This window comes from Anas platyrhynchos, chromosome 18 (genome assembly GCF_047663525.1).
Source record: "Anas platyrhynchos isolate ZD024472 breed Pekin duck chromosome 18, IASCAAS_PekinDuck_T2T, whole genome shotgun sequence".
Lineage (NCBI taxonomy): Eukaryota > Metazoa > Chordata > Aves > Anseriformes > Anatidae > Anas > Anas platyrhynchos.
The window spans coordinates 3,669,890-3,696,025 of NC_092604.1; the positions used below are offsets into that span (position 1 = coordinate 3,669,890).

General features: G+C 55.3%; 1 protein-coding gene across 12 annotated transcripts in view; it reads right to left on the reverse strand.

The window, feature by feature from the left end:
- Positions 1-1,508: 1,508 nt before the first annotated feature.
- GRIN1 (glutamate ionotropic receptor NMDA type subunit 1) overlaps positions 1,509-26,136 on the reverse strand; it is a 33,365-nt gene continuing 8,737 nt past the window's right edge. The window contains exons 3-22 of one of the 12 annotated variants that reach the window (XR_011803947.1): positions 25,442-25,618; positions 21,058-21,120; positions 20,155-20,255; positions 19,499-19,620; positions 18,872-19,046; positions 17,211-17,355; positions 17,034-17,117; positions 16,292-16,427; positions 15,410-15,537; positions 15,113-15,277; positions 14,894-15,012; positions 14,491-14,603; positions 13,906-14,054; positions 12,949-13,106; positions 12,375-12,536; positions 11,285-11,394; positions 10,086-10,231; positions 8,195-8,446; positions 4,483-4,754; positions 1,510-1,649 (exon numbers count right to left, since the gene is read on the reverse strand). Coding sequence is in view for 11 of the 12 variants with exons in the window: in XM_072025068.1 (XP_071881169.1) it covers positions 4,551-4,754; positions 8,195-8,446; positions 10,086-10,231; positions 11,285-11,394; positions 12,375-12,536; positions 12,949-13,106; positions 13,906-14,054; positions 14,491-14,603; positions 14,894-15,012; positions 15,113-15,277; positions 15,410-15,537; positions 16,292-16,427; positions 17,034-17,117; positions 17,211-17,355; positions 18,872-19,046; positions 19,499-19,620; positions 20,155-20,255; positions 21,058-21,120; positions 25,442-25,618 (2,709 nt within the window). In the remaining variant the exon portion in view is untranslated. 12 annotated transcript variants of the gene reach the window in all.

The window sequence follows — 26,136 nt, forward strand, 5'->3', positions numbered from 1 at the left end:
TGGGGACGGGCACTGGGGATGCTGCTGTGCCCATCACTCGGAGCACGTGGGAGCAAGGGGGGTCCTGCAGGAGCCGGTGACACAGCGAGGAGATGGCTGCTGCCACCACCCAGGGGTGGCCAGGGAAACATGTCCTCAGCGGCCTCACCCCAGTTTTCCTCTGGACAGAGGGTGAGAACCAGGCTGCAAGGGGCTGGCATTTAGGTGGTTTCAGCCCAGGTCTGGCCCCGTGCTGGCCAGCCCCGAATAGCAACACCCTGTTCCAGTCCTCCCTGCAGCTCCTGTCCCCCCTGCTCCGTCCCTCCCCATCCCTCCACCTTTTCTGCTCGCGCGCCCTGCAGCAATGCTGGGTGAGGCCCTGATTCAGCACAGGGCTCCCAGCCAGCTCCGCCGGCAGGCAGAGACAGACAGAGGCAATAAAACCAGCCCGTGATCCAGTCTAGACTTTACTGAGCTCTTGCAAAAACTTGGTATTAATGTTACACTGACGTATAAAGTCGAATGAACTCAATTTCTCAGCTGGAGCAAGATGAACTTGATGGAACCACTGCAGCCAGTGGGACGATGCTCACAGACCCCAGCTGCCCTCCAAAAATCCTGCTGGCCCCATCTGCCCCATCTGCTTGGCTGCAGCAAGGAGAAGGTGGTTCTCGACGCTGGGGCTTGGTACCAAATCGCAGGTGGGATTTCTGCTCCCCAGCTCTGGGGTGTCCACAGCCACTCTTGGTGCCTGCCTGGAGGGAGATTGGGGGGCTGGAACGTGGGCACAGTGCCCACAGGAGGAGGGCTCCAGGCAGTCTTGTTTGGTCACCTCCTCCCGAGCCAGGACCTGTTTTGCCGTGTCTCCTGGCCAGGATGGCTGTAGTGTGGGAGCTACGTGCTGGCTGTGGCCAGGCCGTGGGGATGGCTGGTGTGCAGAGATGTGGGGAGCCAGGATCTTGTATGGCAGCGTGCTGTGAGCTCCAGAGCACCACGTTCAGTTGTACCATAGGCTTTGAGCAGGGGCTGATGGAGGGGAGGACTGGGGGGGCTCATCCCTTGGCTAGGAGCACAGCGCACGTCTCCCAGCCCTGCTGTGGTGGTGGTGGAGCATGGCACGGCAGAAGCACGTCCCTGGGCTGCCGAACTACATGGGCTGCTCCACCAGCACAGCTCTGGGTGCTCCAAGAGCTATGCACCTGCAGAGAACACTCAGCCAGTGAGGTGAAGCACGGGTTTGCAGTCTGGCACCAGCTTTTCCCTGCTACCATGGGAGAGCAGGCACCATGTGCCTTTGAAGTCCTTTCCCCTTGCACGTAGCTGGCCAGTGGCAATACTGATCAACAACAGCACTGGTTGGAAACGATTATCTCTGTACAGAGAAGTCCAAACCCTGTCCTGGTTCTGCCGTGCATTTTGGGGCGTGAGTATGGCAGCAGGCCTAGGGAGGGAGGGAGATATACAATGAAGTCACTGTGTATGGATGAAGGATGCTTTCCTCCCGTCTCACCCAGAAGAACCCATCAGTGTCCCTTGACAGGCAGTCCTGGCTGTGCCTTTCCACTGTGTCGGGCAAGGGCTGATGGCCCCCGGGGAGCAGGTCACACCACAGTGCTGACGGAGGGGTCGGAGAGGTTGAGCTGGCCGGTGATGTCGGTGGGATGGTATTGCTGTAACACACAAATACACAGACAAGGAGAGAGAAGTGTTAGGCAGTCATGGCACTCGCCCCCACGCCTCCTTGCACCCCCTGTGTCCCTACGGGATGTCTCTGGGGTGGATGCAATGGCTCCAGACCTGGTGCTGGCTGAGGCCCCCTGCCCAGTGTGGGCTCGTGCAGAGGTCCTTGCAGACGCTCTCCAAGCACCCTGTGGCCTATGGGAAGGACACCCAGGAGCAGGGCGCAGTGCACGGCGGCCGTGTCGCCTGCGGAGCCATCCTGTCCCTACATGGGGACAGCTACAGGAGAAAAGCAGTGAACCCCCAGCCTAGCCCACAGCCACGCCTGGTGCCAGCTCAAGCTGTGCTTGGAGGCCAGGGTGTTGCACCTCCTTGCTCGAGTGCCCCTGCTCTCACTATCCTTCTATGCAGGTGAGGAGCTGTGCCGTGCGGGTGATTTGTGACTAGCTGTAGCATCGCTAGCTAATGTGAGAATGCAGCCTGTGCTGGAGACGTGGCCTGGATGTGGGGTTCTGTGCTCCTCGCAGTGGGGCCCGGCCAACACCCCCGGGAAAGACCTCCCCAGCAGCGGTCCCACCAGCAAGCAAGCAGGGAGAGCAGAAAAACCCCTCAACCATCCAGAAAAAAAAAAAAAAAAAAAAAAGGAAAAAAAAAAAAAGAGAAAATAGAAAAAAAAAAAAAAAAAGGAAAAAAAAAAAGCCCCTCCTCCTCAGGCAGGGGCTTATAGCTGGGCAGTTATTTCCTCCCTATCTTCTTCCATATGTCCTTCCTCTCCCTCTCCTAGCTCCAAGCCCTAAATGGGTGACACAAATGCATCTGCCACCACTTTGGGAATCTAACTTGGGCAGGAGGACTCGGTGTGTCTCCTGCTGCTGCATGGACCCTCTCCTCTATATTGACTTGGCCGTGCACCTAGGAGGGCTGCTGGTTTGCTGGGTTTCCAGAGACTCCTTGGTTTTTAGGATTTCACAGGATTTAACCCATCCTCTGCTTCCTGGTGGCAACTGTGGCCCTTGCACTGCTGCTGGTGGCTCTAGCACTGTGGCTACCCTGTGTGGCCTTACAGCCTGTGCAGGGAGGTCTAGTGGCCCCCGAAGCATGGCGTGGGCTCCTCGGGGCTCATCTGCATGGTTTTTTGCTTCACAATGACCCCAGCACCTTAACAGGGAGCTGCTGGGGCAGGGGCTGGAGCCAGCACAGTCCCATCCCTGCAGTGCACGTGGTGAAGACACACTGCCACTGAAGGAACACCTCTTGGGATTGCTCATTCGTGTAGGGGACCAACTACTATCAAAATGGAGCCGATATGAAATTCCTCATTGCTTCGCTGAGTGGCAACACCTTGGCCATCTCCAGGTGATTTTGGTCAGACAAATTGCTCTGTCACCCTGGGGAGCTTTTTCTGGCATTTTGCTGGTCCACTAAAAGCATGCCTCTTCCTACAGGGGTGCAGCCGCCCCTCTTTGCCAAAATCTCAGCTGCCACAGTGAAGCTCATGGGATGGGGCTGGAGCCCCATGGGGAGGAGATGACTTGGAGAGGGAAGAGGCTGGGCAGGTACCCAGAGGAGATGGTGCCAGCCTCTGCTGAAGGACGAGCTCCAGAGAAAAAATGAAAAAAAAAAAAAAAAGTAACAAAAAAACCCCACATATGGGCAGAAGAAAAGGTCCTTTGTTAAATACCCTGTGCTACCGGCCTGACGCAACCAGGAAAAAAGCCGTGTGTGCATGTGGGTGCATGTGTCTCAGTACACGTGGCTGTGGGGTGGCAGGGGGAGGTCTGACAGGGGGGCGGGGGTGCTCTGGCCTCTCTGCACAGCTTTGGGAGACATTGACACCACCAAGTGATCTGGGGGGGGCTGGCCAGGAAAATTGCAATACAAGAGCATGGCTTTGGGTTTGAAAGCATATCTCCTCCAATCACAGAGTTATCACAGGGTAACATTCGCGTTTACTTTTTTTTTTTTTTTTTTTGTGTAGAGTTCATGCATGCAGTTTTTAATATTAAAAAAAGGAAAAAAAAAAAGGAAGAAAAAAAAAACAAGAAAACTGTCATATCAAAACTATGTTAAAGTAGAACTAATGCTAGAAGCACATATCAGTACTTTAGGGTAAATGATGTTACAGGGATGGTGCAATTATCCCCAAACCAAACATTATAAAGCCAAGAAATTAATCAATATTAACCGTAGAAGAGACTCAAACATGTTAAGGTATGGAAGTGAAGTGAAGGCACCAAAAACTTTAAATGACACCAGGAAGAAAATATAGACAAGAACTTAATATGTCTTTAAAAATGACTTCAACCTAATCTGGGCTCATATTGTAGTCCCTGGCTGGTGGAAGATTTTCTGGAAGAATTTTGGGTTTCTTTTTTTTTTTTTTTTTTTTTTTTTTTTTTTGTTCAGTTAAGTATTAGGATTCCAGCTAAATGCAATCTTGCTGTAGAAAATGTCAACTTTCCTTTAAAAAAAAATATTGTTGTCTTTGGCCTACATTTGTTCGTTTGGGGCCAAAAACTAGGTTCTTTTTCAGCCAAAAAGCACTTGGTTTTGGAATGGCTGATCTTTCACTGAAAAGGTGACCTTTTCCATGAACCCCCTCGATTCTCGACCAGCTCTGGCATCGTCCCCATGCTGGCGGGGCCCTCGCTTGGCGGTGACGTGGGACGTGTGTCGTGCTGTGTCTGGGGGCCCGCGGGCTGGCAGTGGGGCTGCGGGGGCTGATGACATCTGCAGTGGGGGCTAAGGGATCTGTGCGTCTCGTTACGTGTCTGTACGAAATGTGCCGGCTCGGAAGGTGTCTGTGTGGTTTATGCGTCTCACATGGCTTCTGTGGGGTTGCAGTAGCGTGGGTGGCTGCGATGGATGGCAGTACGTCAGCTCTGCGAGTGCTATTCGAGTTGCAGGAGCTGCCTATGGGGAACACATGCATCTCCTCCTGGGGCGGTGGGGATGATGTGCCGCGGAGAGGCTGTGCAGCTCGGGTGATGGTGGGCGCTAGGACGTTCAGAGTGGGGTGGCAGCTTCCCAGGGCTGTCTTGGCTCCATGGTGCCAGCCTGTCTCTCTGGCACTCCTGAGGGACCATTCTGCAGGGCTGCAGAGCAGAATCCATTTTTAAAACTCCCGACAACGAAAAGGGAAGAAGCAAGGCCACCAGGTTTGTATCTTTTGCTTGCTAGCCAGGAGAGCCCATGGGGCCGGGGTCAGCCTGGCCTTCCAGCCCCATGGGCTCTCAAGCCTTGCCCAACTGAGACCTGGTGTGGGCCTGCGGCTCTGCCAAGCATCACAAAACAGAGCACCTCACTGCTTTCTCGCCTTTACAAGGACCCCAGGCAACGTGTCCCCGCATGCTATGTACTCATGGGGCCTTCTACAGCAGGAGGGCATTGGGGTCTCTGAGCCAGGGCTGCTGCATTGAAGCTGGGGGCACCAAAAGGCAGGCTGTGATGTGAACTGGTAACAGCACCCTCCCGTTGGTCGCTCACCCCATGGAGCAACCAGCGGGCCTGCCCAACATCGCCACAAAGCTTGCTCCACTGTGGGCCTTCTGCAATAGGCAGGTCTTGGACCTGCTAGCCTCAGTCTTGGCCCCGTTGGCTTGGATCTTGGTCCTGCTGGCCTGTTCTTGGCCCAACTAGCCTGTCCCCCCTTCAGAACACATGCTGGGGCCAGCCATGCCACCCCATGGCATGCAGAAGACTGCAACAGACTCCTAGACAGTGGGGCATCATTGCCCATAGCTGCCCCACAGCTGCAGCTGCCGCCAGAGTGGGATGCCATCTTCTGGAGCCTCTGGTGTAGATGGTCCCTGGACCTGGCCAGCTCCTAGCCCTGGGCAGTGGGGTGGCGTGAGGTCATGGATGCCGCACCATGAAGCAGGATCAGACCCAGGATGCATCCCTGGGGAGGGAGCAGGGTGTTGGAGGTGGTTCTGGGGTGCCCCATTGCTCCTGGGGGAGTGAGCAGGCACCCAGGAGAGGGCATGGCAATAGCCTTGGGGTCCCCTCTCCTGGCACTGCTCACGTGCCTGTGGTAGGCATGTGTCTTCTCTGGTGCCCACTTCGCTGTGATGCTCCTACTCTCCTAGGCCAGCTTCCCTTGGTTTGCTAAATTTTGGAGACAAAAACACAGGGTCTACTCCAGCCAGGCTGAGGGTTCCCTCGACAGCTCTCCCTGCAGATTTTTCTCCCCACCAGTCCCTCCTTGCCATGGTTCTTCTCACTCCCCACTTTCTCCTCACCACCCCATCTACTCCACCTCTCCTCCTCTCCCCTGGTTGGGGTCTGGCCACACAGACCCTCCTCCGAGCCTCCCTCAAGCTCAGAGGTCTGGTCCCTGGGGCAGCGGGGTGGGGGCATCCTTGATGTTGGGGCACAACCAGGACAAGGTGGTTCAGGGGGCAGTGCGGGAGGTGACAGGGATGCTTGTCCTCCCCAGTGGGCACAGGGACAAGCAAGGAGAATGTGGGAAAACCCTTGACAGCCGGTGAAGCACTTTGTGCGAGATGGCGGCAGCTGGGCCCGGTGGAGGGCTCAGCTGTCCCTGGGGCCGCATCCCAGGGGTGCTGGGGTTGGAGCCTGCCCTGGTGCCAAACGCAGCTGCCTCCACACAGAGCTGTGGCTGGAGACCCCCTGCGACATCGCACGCCGCTCCCCCCCGCGGTCCTGCAGCCAGGGACGGGCCGCCCCGCCGCGTCTCCCCGTCCCCGCCGTGCATCGCGCCTGCGGCAGGGAGCCCGCTGCAAGAGGTTCGGGCAGCGCAGCGCCCGCGTCCACACGAGACAACAGAGTAGCCACAGTGCAGAGTGTCGTACGACAGACGGCAACATGCAGAGGGACACCAGCTCAGTCCGACAGACCAACAGCCCACCCTGACGCTGGCGTGTCCGAAGCTCCAGCACGAGCAGACACGTTTGCACATGGGGAAACAGCTGGCTGTAGAGGCAGCTATTTGGAAACGTTCTCTGGTTACATGTGAGCAGCGATACTGCGAGGTGGAAAACCCAGGTTTGAAGCAGGCCGGGTCTTTAACAACCTCCTCTTTCAAGCCATGGTGCCTCTTTTCTAGAGAGGCTTCGCTGCTGACGATAACCAGAGAGAGCTGTCCCTCCTGTGCCGAGGGCTACGTCCCGAATGCTAAGTCACAAACAAAAATCACATGTAGAGAATGTGACACATATGGCTCTTGGTGAGGTGAGACAGTGCCCAAATTAAATCGGGGTGATTGTTTTTAGGCATACAATGACAAACAGGTACAGGAACACTCAGGAACAGAAAAAGAAAATAAAAATGTCATCAGTTTCAAGAGGTCAGCACCGGTACGGTGAGCAAAGCACAGAGAGGAACATCAGAAATCATCCAGGCAAAAAGAAAACGGAAACAAAACAAAAACTCGGTTGCATCTCCCAACTCATCACAGGACTCCAAAGCACCTCCTGCCTGCCCTCCAGGATCCCAGCATCCTTTCAGGAACACGGGATGACTGACTGACTGACTGACTGGTGACGAACATGAGCTATGCATGTACACTGGCAGCTTCGGGATGGGTGTGTGGCAGTCGATGGGATGGCAGAAGAGAGAAAGAGAGAGAAAGAGAGAGGGCAGAATTGTTCTTCTTCCTCTTACCGTATCCTTGGAGGACCTACGTCTCTTGAAGCTGGAGGCCAGGGTGGAGGTGATGGACCTAAAAGTGGCTTTCTTTTTAGGGTCAGGTTCTGCTCTACCACTTTTTCTATCCTAAAATGAATATGTATAAGCGATTAGATCTCTAGTGTGCTGTTGGAAACGCTAAATCTACTTGAATACTGCCCCGTGTCATGTCCTTCATTTGGGTGAGAAAGCTACTGGAGATGTCACTCCCAGTCCTCCAAGGGCCTCTGTGCCCCACAGGCACAGCGCGGCCTCCACACTGCTATGGCTACGGGGCCGGCCTCGCGTCGGGAGCGCTGGAACCCCTCTGGGGAGCAGCCCTGCGTCTCCTGGGTGTCTGCCGGCAGCCTGCAGCGCTGACCTTGCTTCCTCAGGAGCACCTGGGGGTGCTCTGCCTGTCCCTGTCCCTTGCTTCCACCGCCAGCCTGCCTAGACCGAGAGGTGAGATGCTGCACCTACCACTAAAAAAAAAATTGCTCAGGGCCTTTTCTGAGGCTGAATCCTAGTGCCACAAGAGAGAGAGAGGACTGCATTGAAAGAGAAGTCATTGTATGAATATTCCATAAAAAAGGTATTCCAAAATTTAAATGATGCGTTTGTGCAAAGCCGAACGTGGTTGTTGGTGTTTGTGGTGTTTTGTTGTTTGTTGTTGTTGTTTGTTTTTTTTTTTCCAAAGTAAAACCGTTTTTTTTTTTTTTTTTTTTTTTTTAAGAAAAAAAGGAAACTGGAAGAAAAAAATAAAAGGAAATAAAAGAAAACAAAACAAAAAGAAAAGGAAAAGAAAGGGAGGAAGCAAAGCGTTAGCGCTATGATGTCATCAGGGTCAGGATGAACTCAAAGAGAAACAGAACTGAAAAATGTAGCCATTGGTGTTAGCGAGTCGGACCTGGTTGGCGCAGGCTGGGAGCACCAGCCGCCACGGTGCGGGGGCAGCGAGCCGTGGGGACCGGCCGCGCTCGGCGGCGGGCGCTGACAACGATTCCTCCCCAATTGCTTTCGTGCCAATGAGTGTGACCTTGCCGACGGGGGACGGAGTGACCAGGTCTGGCTCTGCTACCGCACGGGGGTAACCAAAATGTATCCCGCTGGTGCGTAGAGCATGCTCGGGGATACATTTGCTCCTCCTTCTCAGTTCTCTCTTTTGCGGACATGCACAAACGGAAAGGAAAGCAAGATGAATGGAATGAAATGTCTTTTTCTTCCATGGCATCTCAGGAAATAGCCATGGCAAAACTGTGATCCCAAAAAACATTATTTTTGTTTGTTTGTTTTAACAAATAAATCTTTCCACTTGCCTACCTTCTAGCAATGTACCAGATACTAGTGCTCTGACGTTTCCTCCTGTGGAAAAGTCTTACAATGTCAAACGGCTCTTTACCATGAGGCTGTTTATCCCCACAGGGCAGCATGCTTTGCTCACAGTCCCACAGACTCTGCCCAAGGACCCAGTGCAGTATTTTCTAGAAGGTTGGCAAGTGAAAAATGGCAGTGCGACTAGTGTGCTCTGTCCCAGCAGCCTTAACCCCGTCGGTGCTGCTGCTTTTTGGAAGCAAAGGAAAAAATAATAATAATAAATAATAATAATAAAAAAGAAGAAATGGCTTTTCCGAAACTCGTATCAGTGAACTGAACCCAGCGAGCTCTCAGGATGTAGCAGCCCGGCCTTGTGTTCCCCTCGCTGCTCTCGGGAAGGTGGTGTCCCCCAAGCACCCCCCACACCCCCGCTGCTCCGCGGGGACCCCGCACTGCGCTCGGCCAGCCGTCGGGGGGGCTCTATCCCTTGAGCAGTGGCCCTGCAAGCGGCGGCATCCCTGAGTCCCCTGACGGATGCCTGGCTCTCTGAGTGCCGGTTTGCTTCCCCAAGGGTGGGACGCAGCCCGGATGGTTTGCAGAGAGCACCCAGGCGGTCCCTGAGCTGGGGGGGCGCAGCGCGGCGAGGGTGGGGGGAGGCTTGGGGACGTGCCTGGGGCTGTGTCACCATCAGGTACCACCGCCCCCCCCCGGGCTCCCCTCACCCGGGTGCTTCAGGGATGGGAGATGCTGGGGGGAGATGTCCTTATTCCCAAGTGACAAAAGCACTTATGGAACTGGCTGGGGTGCAGCAGGAGAACCACAGTCCCGGGAGGGGGACAGGAGGGGCAGGCACTGGAAACCATTGAGAAACCCGGAGCAATTCTTCACAGGACTGCAGGGCAGGGGTGCTTGGGGACCCAAGGCAGGGATGCTGGGGGGCTTCAGGGCAGGGATGCTCAGGACCATGGGGGCAGGGCTGCTCAGGACCACGGGGCAAGGATGGTCAGGACCACGGGGCAGGGACGGTCAGGACCACGGGGCAGGGATGCTTGGTGGCTGCACGTGAACCCTCCCCTCCTCTGCTGGTGAGCGTGGCTGGAGCAGATCAGAGAGCCTACAAAAGTTGCTGCTGGCACTGCTGGTTCAGCTGTGACAAGATGTGGCTCTGGCACATGGTCCCCAGCAGAGCAAGGTCCCTGTCCCCAGCACCACCAAGGACAAACCAAGGCATTTAAGCCAGGTCTCTCTCCAGGACAGAGTTGGGTTTGCCACCTCCCATGGGAGGTGGCAATGGCCGGGGGTGGCCCTGTGGATAAGCAGGGCCCTACAGCTCACTAGCAGTGCTGTGACACCTGGTAGAGTCACTGGGTGCGGGGCGGGGGACAGGGGGGCCCATGCTAGTCCACAGCTCTGCATTCACTGATTTGGTGAAGGAATGGAAAACGCACCTGTTGGAGATTTGCTCTAAAAACGGTTTGTCCTACCTGCAGGTTTTTCCTCCACACATTAACGGCCGCAAACGCCAGCTGCATCTGCTTCCTCCGCGCGTCCTTATGCCTTTTGTAAGCTATTTCTATGAATATTAAAAATATCCCGGCAACAATACCTCCAGCCACCAGCATAAACACACCTGAAATAAGCAGGAAAGTTACAGGGGGCAGTGGGAATCGCACCATGACACTTCATTTCCTCTGCATCACGCTCAGCACCAGCAGCATTGGCCAACCCCGGCCCCCCGGCCCCTGCCACCCCCCACAGTCCCAGAGGGGCACCCATGGTGACAGGCAGGGAGGTGGTAGGTTCGGAGCATCTGTGTGAGCTCCTCTTGGCTGGGCACCAGTGCTCCTGCAGGGATGCTCAGGGCAGGGATGCCCAGCAGGGGTGCTGGGTGCTGCACCACACACCGGGGCAGACCCTGTTCCCAGGGCTGTTTGCAGCAGAAAGACCCAGCTCTGGTGCTGCTGTTTGGTGCATGGGGAAGCACACCATGTGCTGAGCTCTTTATGCTGTCCTCAGCTGGCTGTGACCCTGGGGGCTGGTACTTGGGGATGGGGAAGTGGCACAGTGCCCTGCATCCCAGGGAATGGAGCAAAAGGCTCCACCTCATTCTTGCTGATGCAAGCATGTGTGGGGTCCCCTCAGACACCACTAACCCCGTGTTGCCACACTGACTGGGGGAAGAGAACCCACCTGGGAGAAATCAGTCTTTGCAAAGAGGGGCCAAGGAGAAAAAAATTCTGCATCAGTCATCATCCCCCTGCCCTCTTCCCCTGCCCAGGTCCAGCACACACTCCTCGGGGCTGCCCTGTGCCAGCTCCCTCCTGCAGGAGAGTTCCTGCTCACCCCTGCACCGCTTGCCCCTTCCTAGGATGCTGCCTCCCTCCCTCTGCACCAATTGCACCCTGACAGCCATGGCTGGGCCAGAGTGGAGGGACAGGAGTGATGGGCATGGCAGCTGCCCCCGCCGATGAGGAAGCCACCCCAGGGAAGGTGGAGGAAGCTTCGCGGAGCTGTTTCAGACAAGGTGGGGTGGGAACCCACCACAGCAGCCTCCCACCGCTAGGAAAGCACAAACCCAGAAGAAGCAGAGCTTTGGCCTGGGAGGAGAGCTCAGGAGAGGAGAATGTCTTGAGCGAAAGCAGGCTACCCAGCGAAGAGGAAGAAAGAGGTTTGCAGAACAAACCTGCCATATTTTCAAAGGTGAGTGTTGCTGGGGCATTGCTACGGGAATCACACTCCTGATACCTCACCCAAGTCTTGTCCAAATCCTCCATGAAGCCGTTCTCATGGGACCTGAAAGCACAAGGAGACAGGACGGTCACCGGAGACCAGGTGCAGGTATCTGGGACACAGGGGCTGGTTTCGTGTTCTCTGCAACCCACTGTCCTTGGGCTCTGCCCTTGGCCGCAGCCTATGGGCATGTCTATGGGTGCTGTGTGTGTGTGTGCACTGGTACGTGTATGCCTGGCAGGGTGCGTGTGTGTGCACACGTGTGTGCATGTACAGCTTTGGTGCCAGGTCGCTGCTGCGAGGGCTGGACCCACCCAGTGTTACAGCGCAGGGATGGGGATGGGCACAGGGCACACATCCACCACGGGGCCCCTGCACATCCCTGCCTCCTGTTCCTGGCACATCCCCACAGCTCACTGCCGTCCTGGGCCACCTGCAGCCCTGGGCCTCTCCGTCTTCTCCCAGAAGGGCCCCAAGGGCTCCTAGTGCCTCTCCAGGCTCTGCAGCCCCAAATCCCACCCATCCTACTGCCACCCAGCTCTTTGGCACAGCTGCCCCAAAGGTGGGGTCCAGGGCCTCCCTAGGTTACCCTGGGTTCCTGCGGGTGGTTTTTGGCCAGTACCCTGCTAGCTCCTGACCCTCTACAATTAATCTTGCTTCTTCCCCTCCCTCCACAGCTGGTTCCCAGCTGCCTTTCCTCCATCACCGCATTCCACTCTCCACAATGAACATGGCATTTCCAAACCAACACAGAGAAATCCCTTTTTATCTGTGATACCAGATGCTTTGTGGCACTCCATACTGCAGGCTAATGCTGATATAAAAGCCTTGCTTGGAGTTGGGAGGGGACCCAAAGCATCTCTGCCTAACAGGAATAGAGCGGAGAGAATAACCCTGGGGAGATGGAGCCAGGCAGCACGGTGCTGTTGGCCTGGCTGAGCTCACAGGGAGGTGTCCTCACAGAGGGGGGTGGCACTGCCTGGTGTGGGGCTACTTGCGTGCTAGCACATGCAGGGTTTGGGGGCTGAGAGCCGTGTACGGACTTGAGGATGGCCAGGGAGACATTCTGCTTCCACGGGCTGTCCTTGCGCATCCCAATCCCAAAGCCGGAGCGGAAGAAAAGCTCCCCTGTCGTCACCAGGTCGCACTTCTGGGAGGCTTCGAACTCCAGCACCGCCGAGTCCCAGATGAAGGCATGGAGCTTGCTGGAAACCAAGAGAGGTGTGACACAGGTAAGGGTGGGCAGCCCACCTTGTCTGCAGCTACTGCAGGAGCAGCAAGGGGGCTCCCAAGGGGGCCCTAACTCAAGCCCTGTGCATGGGGATCAGCATCCTACTCCTGGCAAAGGATAGGAAATATTTCTGAGGAGCATGAGGGGTTGAAATGAAGTTTGAAGCCACCCAGTCTGGCACAGAGGCCAGAAAGGGAAGACAGGGACAGGGCATTGAACACACCTGTCCCACACAGTCCTTGTGCCCTGGCACATGCTGGGTCTGTGCAGCTCCCACCCAGCCGTGCTTCAGCAGCAGCTCCCCTGGGGCTTGTGCTCACTTCCCCAGGCCCCTGCCCCCCCAGGCCCACCCCAGCATGGCCAGGCAGGGAGCTGGTCCCACTCACTTGTCCCGCACAGCCTGGATGGCTTCGGCAGCGCTCTCGTAATTGTGCTTCTCCATGTGCCGGTACATGGTGCTCAGCTCCACCTGCCGTCGGAAGTAGATGTCCACCGAGCTCTGCTTCACCGTGGCATAAATGAACTTATCGGAGGGGTTGCGCAGCTGAAAGGCAAGGGCAGGGCTTCTATTTCTTCTGTCCTACATCAACCAAACCAGCTCACCCCCAGAGCTGTGTTTCCTGATTTTCTATCCTCTTCAGGGACCTGTTTCTCAGATAACACCTTGATCTCCTCAGTGGAGCTGAAGGTGCCATGGGGCAGTGGATGCTGTAGGGCTCAGGATGTTGTGGAGCTAGGGATGCTCTGAGCCCACAGTGATGGGCAGGGGATGCTATGGGACAGGGACATCACAGTGCTGAAGATGCAGGAGGCTCGCAGATGCCATGGGGCTGACAGTGCTGTGGGCAGAGGATGCAGTGGGGCATGGGATGCTGTGGGCTGGCACTTCTGTGGGGTGCCTTCCTGCTTCCCAGATTGATAGGCTGTGGCTGTGTCCTTGCCAGAGTAGGAAATGGGTATGAAGCATGCCGGTATCTGCTGAGAGTATTGACTGCACCGCAGGGACATTTTCATTAGCTATAACTCATCCATAATGAATCGTTTCCTCGTTGTTTAGTGTAGGCTCTCCAGGAACTGCCAGGCAGTTTGGCTGGGCTCGTGCTGTTTCTGGACAATGTTTTTCCCTGCTGATCCCTGCCTGTGTCTGCCCATCCCCACACACCGCAGGGGCTCAGCCCCAGGCACAGCCCCGGGCACGGCCCCGGGCACGGCCCCACAGCCACGTTAAGCAGGCCCCGGGTGCTGCCAGCCACATTACAGGGACCAAGAGGTGCCCACTGCATTCATCTGTGTCTCTTCCCAGAGGTGGGCAGAGAAGGGGAAATGAAGCAAGGGGTCATTACCCGGGGGTCGTTGATGCCTGTAATTCTCTCCTCAGGTCGGTCCAACACCAGGAAAGCAGCCAGGTTGGCAGTGTAGGAAGCCACAATAATCATAGCAAAGCCAGCCCACACCATGCCAAGAATACGGGCAGAGAAACTCCGGGGAGCACCTGGAGGGAGAGAGGAGAGCTCAGACTGGCACAAGGGCTTGACTTAGTCACCAAAGCTGTGCACCCCCCATACAAGGTGGATGACAGCTGCAGTTGTGCACTGTTCGACAGCTGTGATTGCCCAAACCAAGAAAAACTCAGCTCCTGTGCAGGATTCACTGCACCCTGATGGAGGGATAACCCCAGGAAATAGAAGCAGCCCAGGCAGGGCTTCCCATCGCTGAGGGTGAGGGGTGGCAGGACTGTCTGCATGAGCAGTGCCATGAGCATGCCACTCCAGCATCACCAAATCCCCCTGCAGGGAAGGCTTGGGGGGGGGGGGGGATGAGGGCGTAGGCACAGACAGAGCACAGACAGAAGGATGTGGGAGGGGGCACGGGCTCTCTCCCAGCCAGGGCTGCAGCACAGGGCAGCACGGCTGCCTGCCTTGGCGCACCTTCTCCGATGCCAGAGTTCAGTAGGACTCCCCAGGAGAACCACATGGCCGAGGAGAGTGTTAGGGCATCTTCCTCCTCCTCCTCGCTGTTCACTTTGAAGCGGCCAAATGGGCTGGTAAACAAGACAAAGAGCTCATCTGATGTCCCTTAGCCTGGTTCTCTAGACTCTTCCCCATGCCCTGGGAGCCCTCCAGCACTGATCCTTACAGACTACGCTCTGCCCCAGGCAGCCCTTCACCCTGCCTCCCTGCCTGGCTGCACAGCCCTCGTGTCCCTGACACTGCCGACCTGGAGCCCTGCCTGCCTCATGCTGGTACCACTCCACAGAGAGCCCTGGGAGACCCCTCCCCATCCCCTGCCTCCCTCGGTGACCCACCCTTGGGTGGCCCACAGCACACTCACCTGAATCGGTCTAAGAGGTACAACATCACCGCCACCACGTGCACAGACAGCCCCACCAGCAGCCAAAGTGTGCTCTGGAAGGGCTGCATGAATGAGTCCAGAGTGCTGCGGGGGATTTCCTAGCACAAGGGAGAAAGAAGAACAATGTTGGCACCCACCGAGCCAGCACCCTGCCCACCCAGAATCTCCTACAGCCAGCCCACCCAGCCCAGCCCATACCTTCTTCACGAGGATGGTCAGACCCTGGTACTTGAAGGGCTTGGAGAACTCGATGTACTGTGCCCGCTCGTTGTTGATGGTGAGGGGAGCCACAATCATGTCCGCCTGCCCGCTCAACAGCTCGCCCATCATCCCGTTCCACTCCTTCTTGTTGCTGTTGTTCACCTGTGGCAGAGCCAGCGAGGGGTCAGCCCCTCACCCCAGCACCCACCCCACCGGCCAGCTCTGCCCGAATGGCTTGGCCGTGTTCTGACACAAGATACGGGCAAAGAGGCACCCCAGGCTGCCCAGACTCACCCGCTCTTGGGTACCAAATTTACCATCAGCCACCAGGTGAACCTCATAGGTGAAGTTCATCACCCCCGCCAGGCGGATGAGCAGGTCAATGCAGAAGCCGTAACAACACAGTGCCACGGTGGGGCGGCCTGTGCGCAAGACGAAAGGGGGGGGATGAGTGGAGGCAGCCCTCTGCCAGGGACCCCCTGCAGCACCCATGTTTGTCCCCAGGGGAGAGTGGCCACTTGCACGGCTTTGGTGTCATGTGCGGTGCATCCGTGTTACATAGTGCTGCCTGCCTGGGGCACCTTTCCCACCGCCTCCATCGCCTGGGGTGCGAGGGAAGGAGCAGTGTGGGAGGAGGCAAGGTGGGGACAGTGGGGCTCCAGGGGGACATGCTGCAGGAAGATGGGATGAGCTGCTGCTGACCCTCAGCAGGGGAAGGAGGGGGCTGGATGCCTGGGAGGAAGCCAACATGTCCCCGTTGGGTTGGACGTGTCCTGCACACGGCTCAGGGCTGAGGGGAGCTGTGCAGAGGATGTTGCGATGGGCCAAGGGACTGGGGGCGCATCCACTCAGGGGGATTGGGGCAGGCCTGGCTCTGCTGCATGGCTCGCACCCCCAACCAGGTGCTCACTCCTAATCCCGAAGCAGGCTTTCCCCAGCACAATGGTTTGAGACTGGTGTTAACACCAGTGCAGCGGGTGCCTCGGGGGTGCTTCTGCTTCAGATCAAGGCAAAGGGAGTGGGGGTTTGTCAGGAGACACAATCACGGGGTGCAGTCCCTCAAAACAGCCTTGGAGCCCACATGGAAGTGAGACAGAGGAAAAGCCATCTGCTGGGGTCACAGCATGGGCCGTGTGGGCTGCAGAGGCTGCTGCGCTCCCTGCCTGATGGTGTTACCTGGGATGGTCTCGTTGGGCCCTGTGCAGAAGACCTTTTTGACAGGGTCACCGTTGATGGTGAACTCCTCCCTGCACGTCCCATCTGCTTGCGTGGGCTTCACATACACAAAGGGCTCTTGGTGGATCGTCACAATCTGCAGGGGAAGCACAAGTGTCCACTTGTCTCCATCCCACTCCAGAGCTATCTCCTCCCAGGTGGGGAGAGGGACCTTCTCCCAGTGTTACCACCTGCTTCTGGCCATCATCTGTTCAGGGATTTCCTGAGCCCAGCACTGCAGCTCTCAGCCCACCTACCCTGCATTAGCTTATTTAATCTCCTTTTGAACACATTTCCTTCTGCCCTCTGCATTGGCCAACAGCAAAGGGCTCCAGAGCTGAACCACATGTTGGTCAAAGGATCCCATCTTGGTCAAAGGATCCCATCTTTCTGTTTGTTGCAAACCACTGCTGTGTGCCTTCTGGCTCCCAAGCCATGAGGAACAGTGACCACCTTCCCCTCCGCCCCTTCTCTGTTGCTGTCTCATATCCCCTTTCCATCTGTCTCCTCCCAAACCAAACGGTTCTCCCCTGGTGGTTTGTCCCCAGCTGGAAGTTGTGCCGCAGCTCCGAGCACCTTCCAGCACCTTGTCGGAGTTGCTCTGCTGTAACCACTCTGAGACGGCAGGTGCTGGAAGCTGCAGGGGCAGCAGCAGAAGTGCGGGGTGGATGAAGTCACAACCCCTGCTGCCATGTGCTGTTACCTTCAATTTGGTCGACATCTGATAGCCTTGAGGTTTCTCAGTTTCTCCCCCTGGCCAGATAATCTTCCGGTCATTGGTCAAGACCTGTGATCAGCCCGAGGAAGGAGACAGACGTGAGCCTGTGGGCAGACACACTAGCACTCCCCTCCCACCCAGGCTGCCCAGGGCTGTACGTACGTGGCTGCCGTTGTAAATCCCAACCTGGACCAGTTTGCGGTTCTGCAGGTTCATGATGCTGTAGTTGGCAAACTTCCTGTCCCCATCCTCATTGAATTCTACCCGGCCAGTGACGCCCTCTGAGTACTTGGAGGACATCAACACCCTGTGAAGAGAAACACAGTGGGGCCAACACAGAAAACCTGTGGTGGCCACTGGGAGATCTAAGAAGGGTTCAGAAGGCAAATGCTCTCTCAGTTGCCTGGTATGACCCATATGGCCATTACCCTACAGAAGTCCAGTCAAGGCCACCTGTGACTGGTTCATAGCTTGGTGGGCATCTGCTCCTGGTGGATGCAGTCTGAAGAGCCGTATTTCCCAAATGCTGCACTACCCTACCTGCTGTCATTGTCCCCTCTTTTCCATCGGATCAGTTCCAGTCCCCTATGGAATGACTTGGCCCATACTTCCATACCACAGCACCCAAGGAGACCTTCTTCTAGGGGTCTCTTGGGAGCTGCATGCATGTCACAGTTCCTGCTGCTTCTGCCAGCAGCAGCAGCCCATCACAACCGCAGTAACACCCCAGCAGGCACATGCACCACCAAGGGGAGAACCAACCTCTCTGAGCCCTTGAGAGATGACAGAGAAAACACAGAATCCACTGGGCCTCTTGTGGTGCACCACAGAGAACAACATCACATGGCTCGTGCCAAAGATTGTGTCACTGCTTTTCTAAAGAAAGCTTCACACTCTGCAGGTCCCACGCTCAACAGGACCCAGTGTACAGAAGGAGAATCCTGCAGGACATCATGATCATGTCTGCAGGGAGCAACCCCCAGCACAGGACCCCACAGCTGAAACAAGGGGCCAGGCTGCCCTCCTGCACAGGGAGGGAACTGCTGCCTTAGCTAGATCCTGCCTGCAGAAGAGGCCCTTGTGGCTCCAGCATCTGCAGAGATGCAGCACAAAACACCATGAAGAAAGAAGATCAGGTCCCAGGGACCATATGCAGCACCTGCCCATCACACCACCCACAGCAGTGAGATCGACACACACATGCTCTGATCCTGCACCACATGCCTTGGTTTGCTGAGACCACACTACCTGAAAACATGACACCAGGGTTTGCTACAGCAGAGAGCAGTCTGCCCCATGCATGGAGATCTCCTGTCCCCAAGCCCTGCCAGCAGCCCAGAAATATCCAGCAAGAAACACGCCTGCAGCACTGGCAGACACCTCCCCCTACCCTGATTTGGCAGAAAACCCCATTTTCCCCTCTCCCACCCACACTAAGTTCCATCCTTTCATGTCCCCAGAGCTGTCCTCTGGGGAGCTGTCCCCAGCTGATCCCAGCTGTCCCAGCATTGCCCAGGGCAGCATGGGGTGGCAGGGACTGAACCAGTGCCAGGCACCAGGATGGTGCCCGAACAGCCTGGACAAACCAGGGCCGGAGCCTGAGCCCGTGTCTTGGCTACTCTTCTAGGACAGATGTAGCTCTCACATTGCATCATGCAGGAGAGTGCAAACAGTCCTGTGCCACGTGCTGTACTGACAGATGCTCTGCACAAAGCGACCGTGCTTCCCTCCTGCACCTTTTCCACATGCTCCCACCTTTTCCAGCTCCTTCCCCTAGAAGGACCCTTCCCCTGGGGATGCAGAATGCATCCTTCCCGAAATACCTCTTGAAAAGGGGCCCTGTTTTCCAAATGTTGGTGTTGCCCACGCAGCCCCGCGGTGGGTCGGTGATGTTCTCCTTTTCAAACAGGTCGTGCACAGCCTGGGCCACCACTGCAACAGCGTCACTGATGTGGGCTGATTCATTCTTCCCGTTGATGAGCTGCAAACCGATGACTCCTGCCATGAGTAGAGGAGCAGGTCAGCCCCACTGGGCACCACTGTCACTCCTACAGGCAGGGTTTGTGGACAGCAAGCACACAGTTATGGGGCTGAGGTCCCCTTGGATGCCTGTCTGAGCTCTGGGCAGGGGCAGGTGGCGGCAGTGGTGCTGGGCTGGCACCAACCTGCATGCCCCAGCAGAACAGGGGACAACAAGGACACAGAGCCTTTCTCCCAGGTGGCGTTCATCTCGCAGGGCCCCAGCCAGCTGGATGTGGGGCAGGGCAGCGTGGCCAAAGCCCTCAGGCTTCTGCCTCCACATGCGGGCAAGGGAGAGCATTGTGTGGGACCCACCACTCCCTCGGGACCACCACGACATTGTGTTTCTCCGGATCACTCATCCCAGCCCCAAGCAGGCTCCCCCAGCAGGCCTGGCCAACAGGGGGTAGGTGCCTCCGGTGGGTGCCTACCATCAGGGGCATAGCGCAGGGCATTGCCCGAGATCTCCCGTTCTCCCACCAGCCACACGTAGCCGGAGCCCGTCATATTGAGCATGGCTGCTGATCTGTACACCGTGGCCGCATCATCCTCGCTGCAATGAGAAGAAGGGAACAGCACTGTGGCTCCAGGTGCTGATGGCCCCCTTCACCCTGTCTTCCACCCCTGGGAGCCCCAGGCAGCCTCCTCTGATCCCCTCTGGCCACTGGTTCTTCTGGGCAATGAGTAATTGCTTGATGCAATGGGAACCTCTTTCCCAGCATCACCTAATCCCGCAATACCCAAAAAATCTGGCCTGCTCCTTATCACTCACCATCTAAAAACCAACAGGGCCCACACCTTTACAGGGGGCTCAGGATACATCACTGGTACTACCGCTGCACCCACAGATGCCAGTGCCTTGCAGGACATCCAGGCACCTCCACTGTGGCCATGGCTGCAAGGTCTCTGAATGGCAGCGCACCCCGTGCAATAACGGGGATGTGGGGCCTCAAGTGGATTTTCTCCCATGCTCCTCAAAAAGAGCGGCGTGCCCCAAATCTGCATGGACTCCAGGGCAGGGCAATGTTGCAAGGGGGAGCAGGGGATTTGGAGCAGGGGAGAGGAGGGAGGGCTGTACGGCTCTCACCTGGCAGAGAGGATGATGACACGAGCCTCCAGCTCCTTAGCCTCCAGCAGCAGCGACGTCACATTTTTGGTCCCGGGGTCAAACTGAAGCACTTTCTCAGCCTGTGGTTAGTGTGAGCAAAGCTGGTTAGTGCAGGAGACTGAGGACTGTTTGTGAGAGCCATGCTATCTAGAAAAGGGTCAAGAAAATTCATTAAACTGCACAAAAGTCTGCTAAATAAGATTGGTTACAGATATTTTTTTTTCTTTTTCTTTTATTTTCTTTTCTTTCTTTTCTTTCTTTCCTTCCTTCCTTTCTCTTTTAAAGTTTTGTTTTATTTTGGTTTGATTTTTTTTTTTTTTTTTTTTTTTTTGCACTGTGCATGCAAACTGAAGTCAATCAAGACCCAAAAAGAGGCGTGCATTGTACAGGAAAGAGAAAAAGGCTTTGAAATGCAATTGAAAACTCAAACGAGTGTTGTTTTTCAAAAACATGGGAAATGAAAAAAAAACATATTGCACAGGGTTAACCTTTGGGAATAAAAGTGAGCAACTTACACCAAGGAACTGTTTCCTTTGGGGAGGAAAAGGGGTTGGTTCAACTTTCCAAAAAAAAAAAACTTGCAAGTTAATTACTGGTTCACATGCATGTCTCAAAAAGAAATCCTTCCAGGGTCAGCTGGCTAGGTTTCCATTCTCAAGTCCAAACCAAACTATCTCAACATAAAAACGTGCTACCAAGAAACATAGTCATGGAACTTTTTTATTTATTTTTTTTCTTTCTTTCTCTTTTCTTTTTTCTCTTTCTCTTTTTCTTTTTTATTTTATTTTATTTTTTTTTTATTTTTATCTTTTCTGGTGGCTGTGGCTATTTTTCATTTGCTAGTTAGGTTGGTGGGCGGCGTGCATTTCCATGCATATATACCTTGGGTCCTCGCTTGTTGTCATAGGAAAGTTGGTCGAGGTTTTCATAGTTCCTTTTTTTACTCTGATGAATAATGTGCACAGAGAAAATATGTAGACACAGAAGAATATTATAAACAGTTGAAAATGACGTGTAGTAAAGCAATCCAACATCCACCTCCTCCTCCACTGTTTGCTAAAGGGTCTCTATAACGCTGGAGCTCGCAAAAACCACTATCAGGAGAGAGTGCCTCAGCTCTCGCGGGAGCGTCAGGGTGCAAAGCCGTACTGGTTAGAGCAAGCCTGAGTGCCACAGCTGTCGCGGTGCAGTTGCATTTCCCTTGTGGGACTGGGGAATTCTTCAGCAAGAAATTTTTATCTTAAGCTCAGAAACAATCTACGCATCTCTAAGGGCCTAAGTGGTGGGAATTCCATGGAATTACTGTGGAAGTAAAGGACAAAATGTTGTGTACGGAAAGTGCTGGATAAACACAAACTGTTACTATCAAATTGTTAGCATCACTACTGTTACTATTACCATTACACTCCTGTTCTCCCTAAGAGAGTTTGCAGCATGTGAGGAGCCTCAGCAGAACTTCTCACCTCCTGCAAGGAGGGAGCAGCTTTTTGGAGCTCTGTTGTCATCCAAAAGAGAAAGAAAAAAGCTTGCTATGTCCTGTGTTAGCTCAAAGCATGGCAGTATGAAGCAATGGTGATCATGGGATGACACTGCAGCTTTTACCTGGTGCTGGGGGGCACCTGGTGGCTCTGCTGGAGGCAGGGTGCCCGTGGGGCTGCTGGGGTGCTTGGCCTGTGCAGGTGGTCCTGTGGGGAGCGGAGCAGGGGGCCTGCCTCTCCCCTGCCTCCTGCCTGAGCAGCTCCCACTGCGTGGCCCCCAGGGACCAGGGGCATGAAACCTGCTTCTGGAGGTTTTTCTCCTCCAGCAGCATGCTGCAGGCTGGTGGTGCCAGCTCCTGGGGCTGTGACCCCAGCAGCGCACACAGACCCCCACACGACACCCCAGGCCCTGTGGTCCTCCCAGTGCCACACTGATGGGGTCTGCAGGGCAGTGCCAGGCAGCCTTGGTGGGACAGTCTGACCCCTTCTTCTTGGCCCCTTCCCACCCCAGCTGGGCATCCCTGACCTGTCTGTGTGGGATGCAGGACACGGCTCTATTCCACCTCCATTTTGCAGTATCTTATGGCAACTGATTCCTGCTGGGAACCCGACCCTTTGCACTCCCGTAACATAAGGGTTCCATTTCCCAGGTTGTTCCTCAGGCAGCCAGGTTTAACCTCTGTGTCTCTCTTTCCAGACTAAACTGTATGCTTCTTCCTGAGCTCTCGGGCCAGGCTTCGACAAGGTGCTCTGCCAGGTGTCCCATCTGTGCAGCTGTGTGATCTGCCCTCTCTTCTCCATGGCACTGTCTGGCAGACTTTTCACTGCTCTAAGAAGTTGGGTTCTTGCAAGGAAAAGAATCTGAGGAGGAAAATCTGCTCCAAGCCAGGCTCTGCCTTCACTTCTGATGGCATCCACAGCGGGATTTTCTGCAACTGCTTCTTCAAGTCTGCTCCAATTGCCGGTCTCCTCCACAGCCTTGGAGGAGAGCAGAGCTGCAGCAGCAGGACGGCACGAATGCTCTCCAATGAAGAGAGACTGGCCACTTTCCCTCAGGCACCATCAATTTAGCTGGAAACTTGGTCATCCATTCTGCAGCCTTCAGACACGGTTGCCCTCATGTGCCTGGGATGTACTGGCACCTAGACTAAAGCTGGTCAGCAAAGCGAAGCAGAGTCTTGGGTCCACCACAGCTGGACCTGATGGTACCTGATCACCTCTGCCTCTCCCTGCCTCCATCCCTATTGCAATCACCAGAAACGTTGCCTCTCTTTTCACTTTTTCTGTGTGGTCCCACAGCACTTCCCTGCTCTTCATCCCACGTTTCACTCAGGGACCCACAAATTCAAAATTCACTTTCCACCAGGTTCTCCAGCATTTGTTTAAAAATTACCACTTGCATGAACACCACCATCCCAGAAGAAGGGAGCTGGCACCCCAGGGACCTTCCACCCCTGACTTGGACAAGCTCTGAACTTCACAGCATCTGGTACCTCCCTGAGCCCAACCAGTGCTGGTGGTTAGTGGGCACAGCAGAGCTGTGCCGCTCAGCCAGGGACCAAGCAGCAGCCCCTGGTGAAGAGCTACTGCAGACACCTCAGTCAAGACTTGCACATGGGTGTGCCAGTTCTGAGCAGGGCCGGGTTGGTCAAATGCTGGGCTCCAAGAACCTGCTTGAAGTACATGTCCATGCCTGAGGAACAGCCAGGGCTAGTGCAGACCCCAGAGACAAGCCGTGCTAGGGCCAGGTGAGCCTCTCACTCACTACAGGTCTCCCAGGTCCTCAGGGGCTGTGATCCAAGCAGTGAGGAGTTCAAGATCAGCTCTCCTGTTTGCTGCCTCCTCAGGATACCCTGGAGAAAGTTGGGGAGGGGGCTGGGGCACCCCTTCACATTATGAAGAGTTGGCACAGTAGTGGTTAGAAGGGCAATTAGCAGAAGAAATGAGGAAGAGAGGAAAGCCCTGAGAGGAGCAGCTACCACCTTCCAGACCAGACAATCCAGCCAGTTTGACCAAAGCAAGCTCAAGGGAAAGAGGATCAAGAGCTTGTGGCAGACCCCAAAGGAAAGACGCCACGACCTACCACTACAGAGCACAAGCCCCATTCTGGGGATGGCCGGGGCATCCAGAGTAGCCCTGCAGCTGCCAGGAGATACCAAGAGATGTCATAGATTCAGCTCAAATGCGGGACAGATCTGAGGACAGATCTGCTCTCCCCTGCCTTTCAAACCCAAGGTCTCAGTGGCTTTTCTGTTCAATGGACAAGCAAAGAAGAAATACACCCTGTGCCCAGGAGCATTTCACAGAGCAAGCAGAGCGGAGGCGTGAGAGGGAGCAGCAAGAGAGGATGCACAGGAGCTGCAGGAAAACGGAAGGTGGAAACCAAAAGACAAAAGATAAGGGATGATGGACTGACAGCGGGAACAACCACAGTGCTCCCTGGGTGAGAGACACTGTGCTGGAAAGAGGCTGTGGGGAGGAACACGGTCCTGCCGTGATCCAACAGGGATGCCTTTGGAGGCAGGAGGATCCCAGCGTGGTCAGTGGCACACTGGAGCCTCACGATGGCCCAGGCTGCAGCGAGGGAGGAACTTCTTGGAGCCCAGTGCCAAAACCAAAAGCCTGCCGGTCAGCTCAGTTTGTGCCAGCCCATGTCTCTGCACCAACGTTTCCTTTGGTGGTTTGACAAGAGATGAGGAAGAGCTGGTCGCAGCTCAGATGCCAGCTCCAAGCACGAGAGATGCCTATGAACACTTCTCAGCAGTTGACTGCCAAATGTCAAGAGGCCACGGCTGGGGCAAGTGAAGATCAGATTGTGGCCATGAGCCAGGAGGGAGCAGGAAGGGATGCACTGCTGCAGACCCAGCGGTGAGCTCAGGCTCTGTTCCCCCGGAGGACCTAGTGCTGCCCAGAGTGAGAGGGCGTGCTGGGACTTTGCTCCATGGGGCAGGAGGCTCCTTGCTCTCCAGGTAGGTGTCTGCCTTTGAGCCGCTGTAGACAACCAACTCCCTGTGTTGTCCTCCTCTGCTTGGCCTGAATGCTTGCTCGGTCCCGTTACTCAATGGCAGTAGGTCTGTGGCTGTCCTGCCAAATTTCTAGCAGGCTCAGGGGACCTCCCCTGCCTCCCTCCCTGCTTCCCTGCATGCAGATGCCGCGCACCTCCTCGGTAAAGCTGCTCCTGCCAGCCTCAGCCACACTGGTGACAGCATGAGGCGCCAGGAAAGCGGCATTTAGCATGTGCTTCAATGGAGATGGGAACAGGGGCATCAGCCTAACACCTTGGAGCTGACAGCTGCACAGAGAGGTTGTGTTACACCTCTGTGCAGCCATGCGCTGGCCGCCCTCGCCCCTCCTAAGCCACTAAGATGAGCTCCAGTTAGCCAATTCAGAAGCTGCTTTCTGGGTTGGTTTGGCACTGCTGGGTCTGGGTGGGCCCCTGGGTGGCTGTAAGTGGGGCAGGCGCTTCCCTAAGCTGAGTGACTGGTCCTCTCCTTAGGTAGGACTCTTGGGCAAGGCATTTGCAGAGCTCCAGGTTATCCTTCCCTTCATTTTGTAGTTGATTTACATGTAGGAGATTTTGACCATGGCAAAGCAAGTGAAATGAATAAAGTACAAAGTTCTGTCAGGTACTAGTCAGACACTGTTGATGCTTTAAGCATGTTAGCCATGTTACAATGGAAAGAAAAGGTGTTTTACATACAGAAATCTACATACATACAACAGCCCGAGACTTCTAGTTTTGTTGTTGTTGCTTAAACAAAGCTACAAGACAATGTTCAGGAACTGACCTTGGACTCTCTCTCCTCCAAGAGGGTCTCCAGCTTCTTTTGTGCAGCACGACCTTCGTGGTCGTCGCTGACTATCAGAATGACGTGATTCCAGTTGAAGACTCTCATCATCTCAAACCAGACGTTGGCCTGGTGAGAGTATGGTGGGACCGTGCGCAAAAAGGACAGGTGGATGCTCTGCAAGGAAGAACAAGAGCTAAACATAGACTGGTGTGGGTCATCTGCCAGGGTGCGTCTGGGGGACCGGGCAGGGCTGAGAACGCAAGGCCAAAAAGGCAAAGCAGCAATTTTGGGTTGTCCTGGGGGTTGCACACCTTCAGCTGGTTCCTGCGCTCCTTTCTTTTGGCTGAGAAGAAAACCTTGGCTACAATTTCATGCTTTGCTGTGGTCTGTCCAGTGCATGGGAGAGAGGGTTTTTGCTCTGTGGCCCGTAAATGCTTGGTGAAAAAAACCCTGTCCAGGAATGAACTGTCAAAAATATTCAGTGCAAATATAGCCTTTGCTCTTTGTCTCTTTGCTCTGTCCAAAAATATTACAGAGCTATGGGCATCACAAAGAAAACAAATTGCCTTCAGAGCATGGTAAGGAGCAGCTGCAGATGCCTGCTATATATGCAGGTATGTAGCAGGCACTGGTCAGGAGAAAAGCTCAGAAAAGCAGTTTTATAATACGCTGTTGGATTGTTTCTAGGTCAG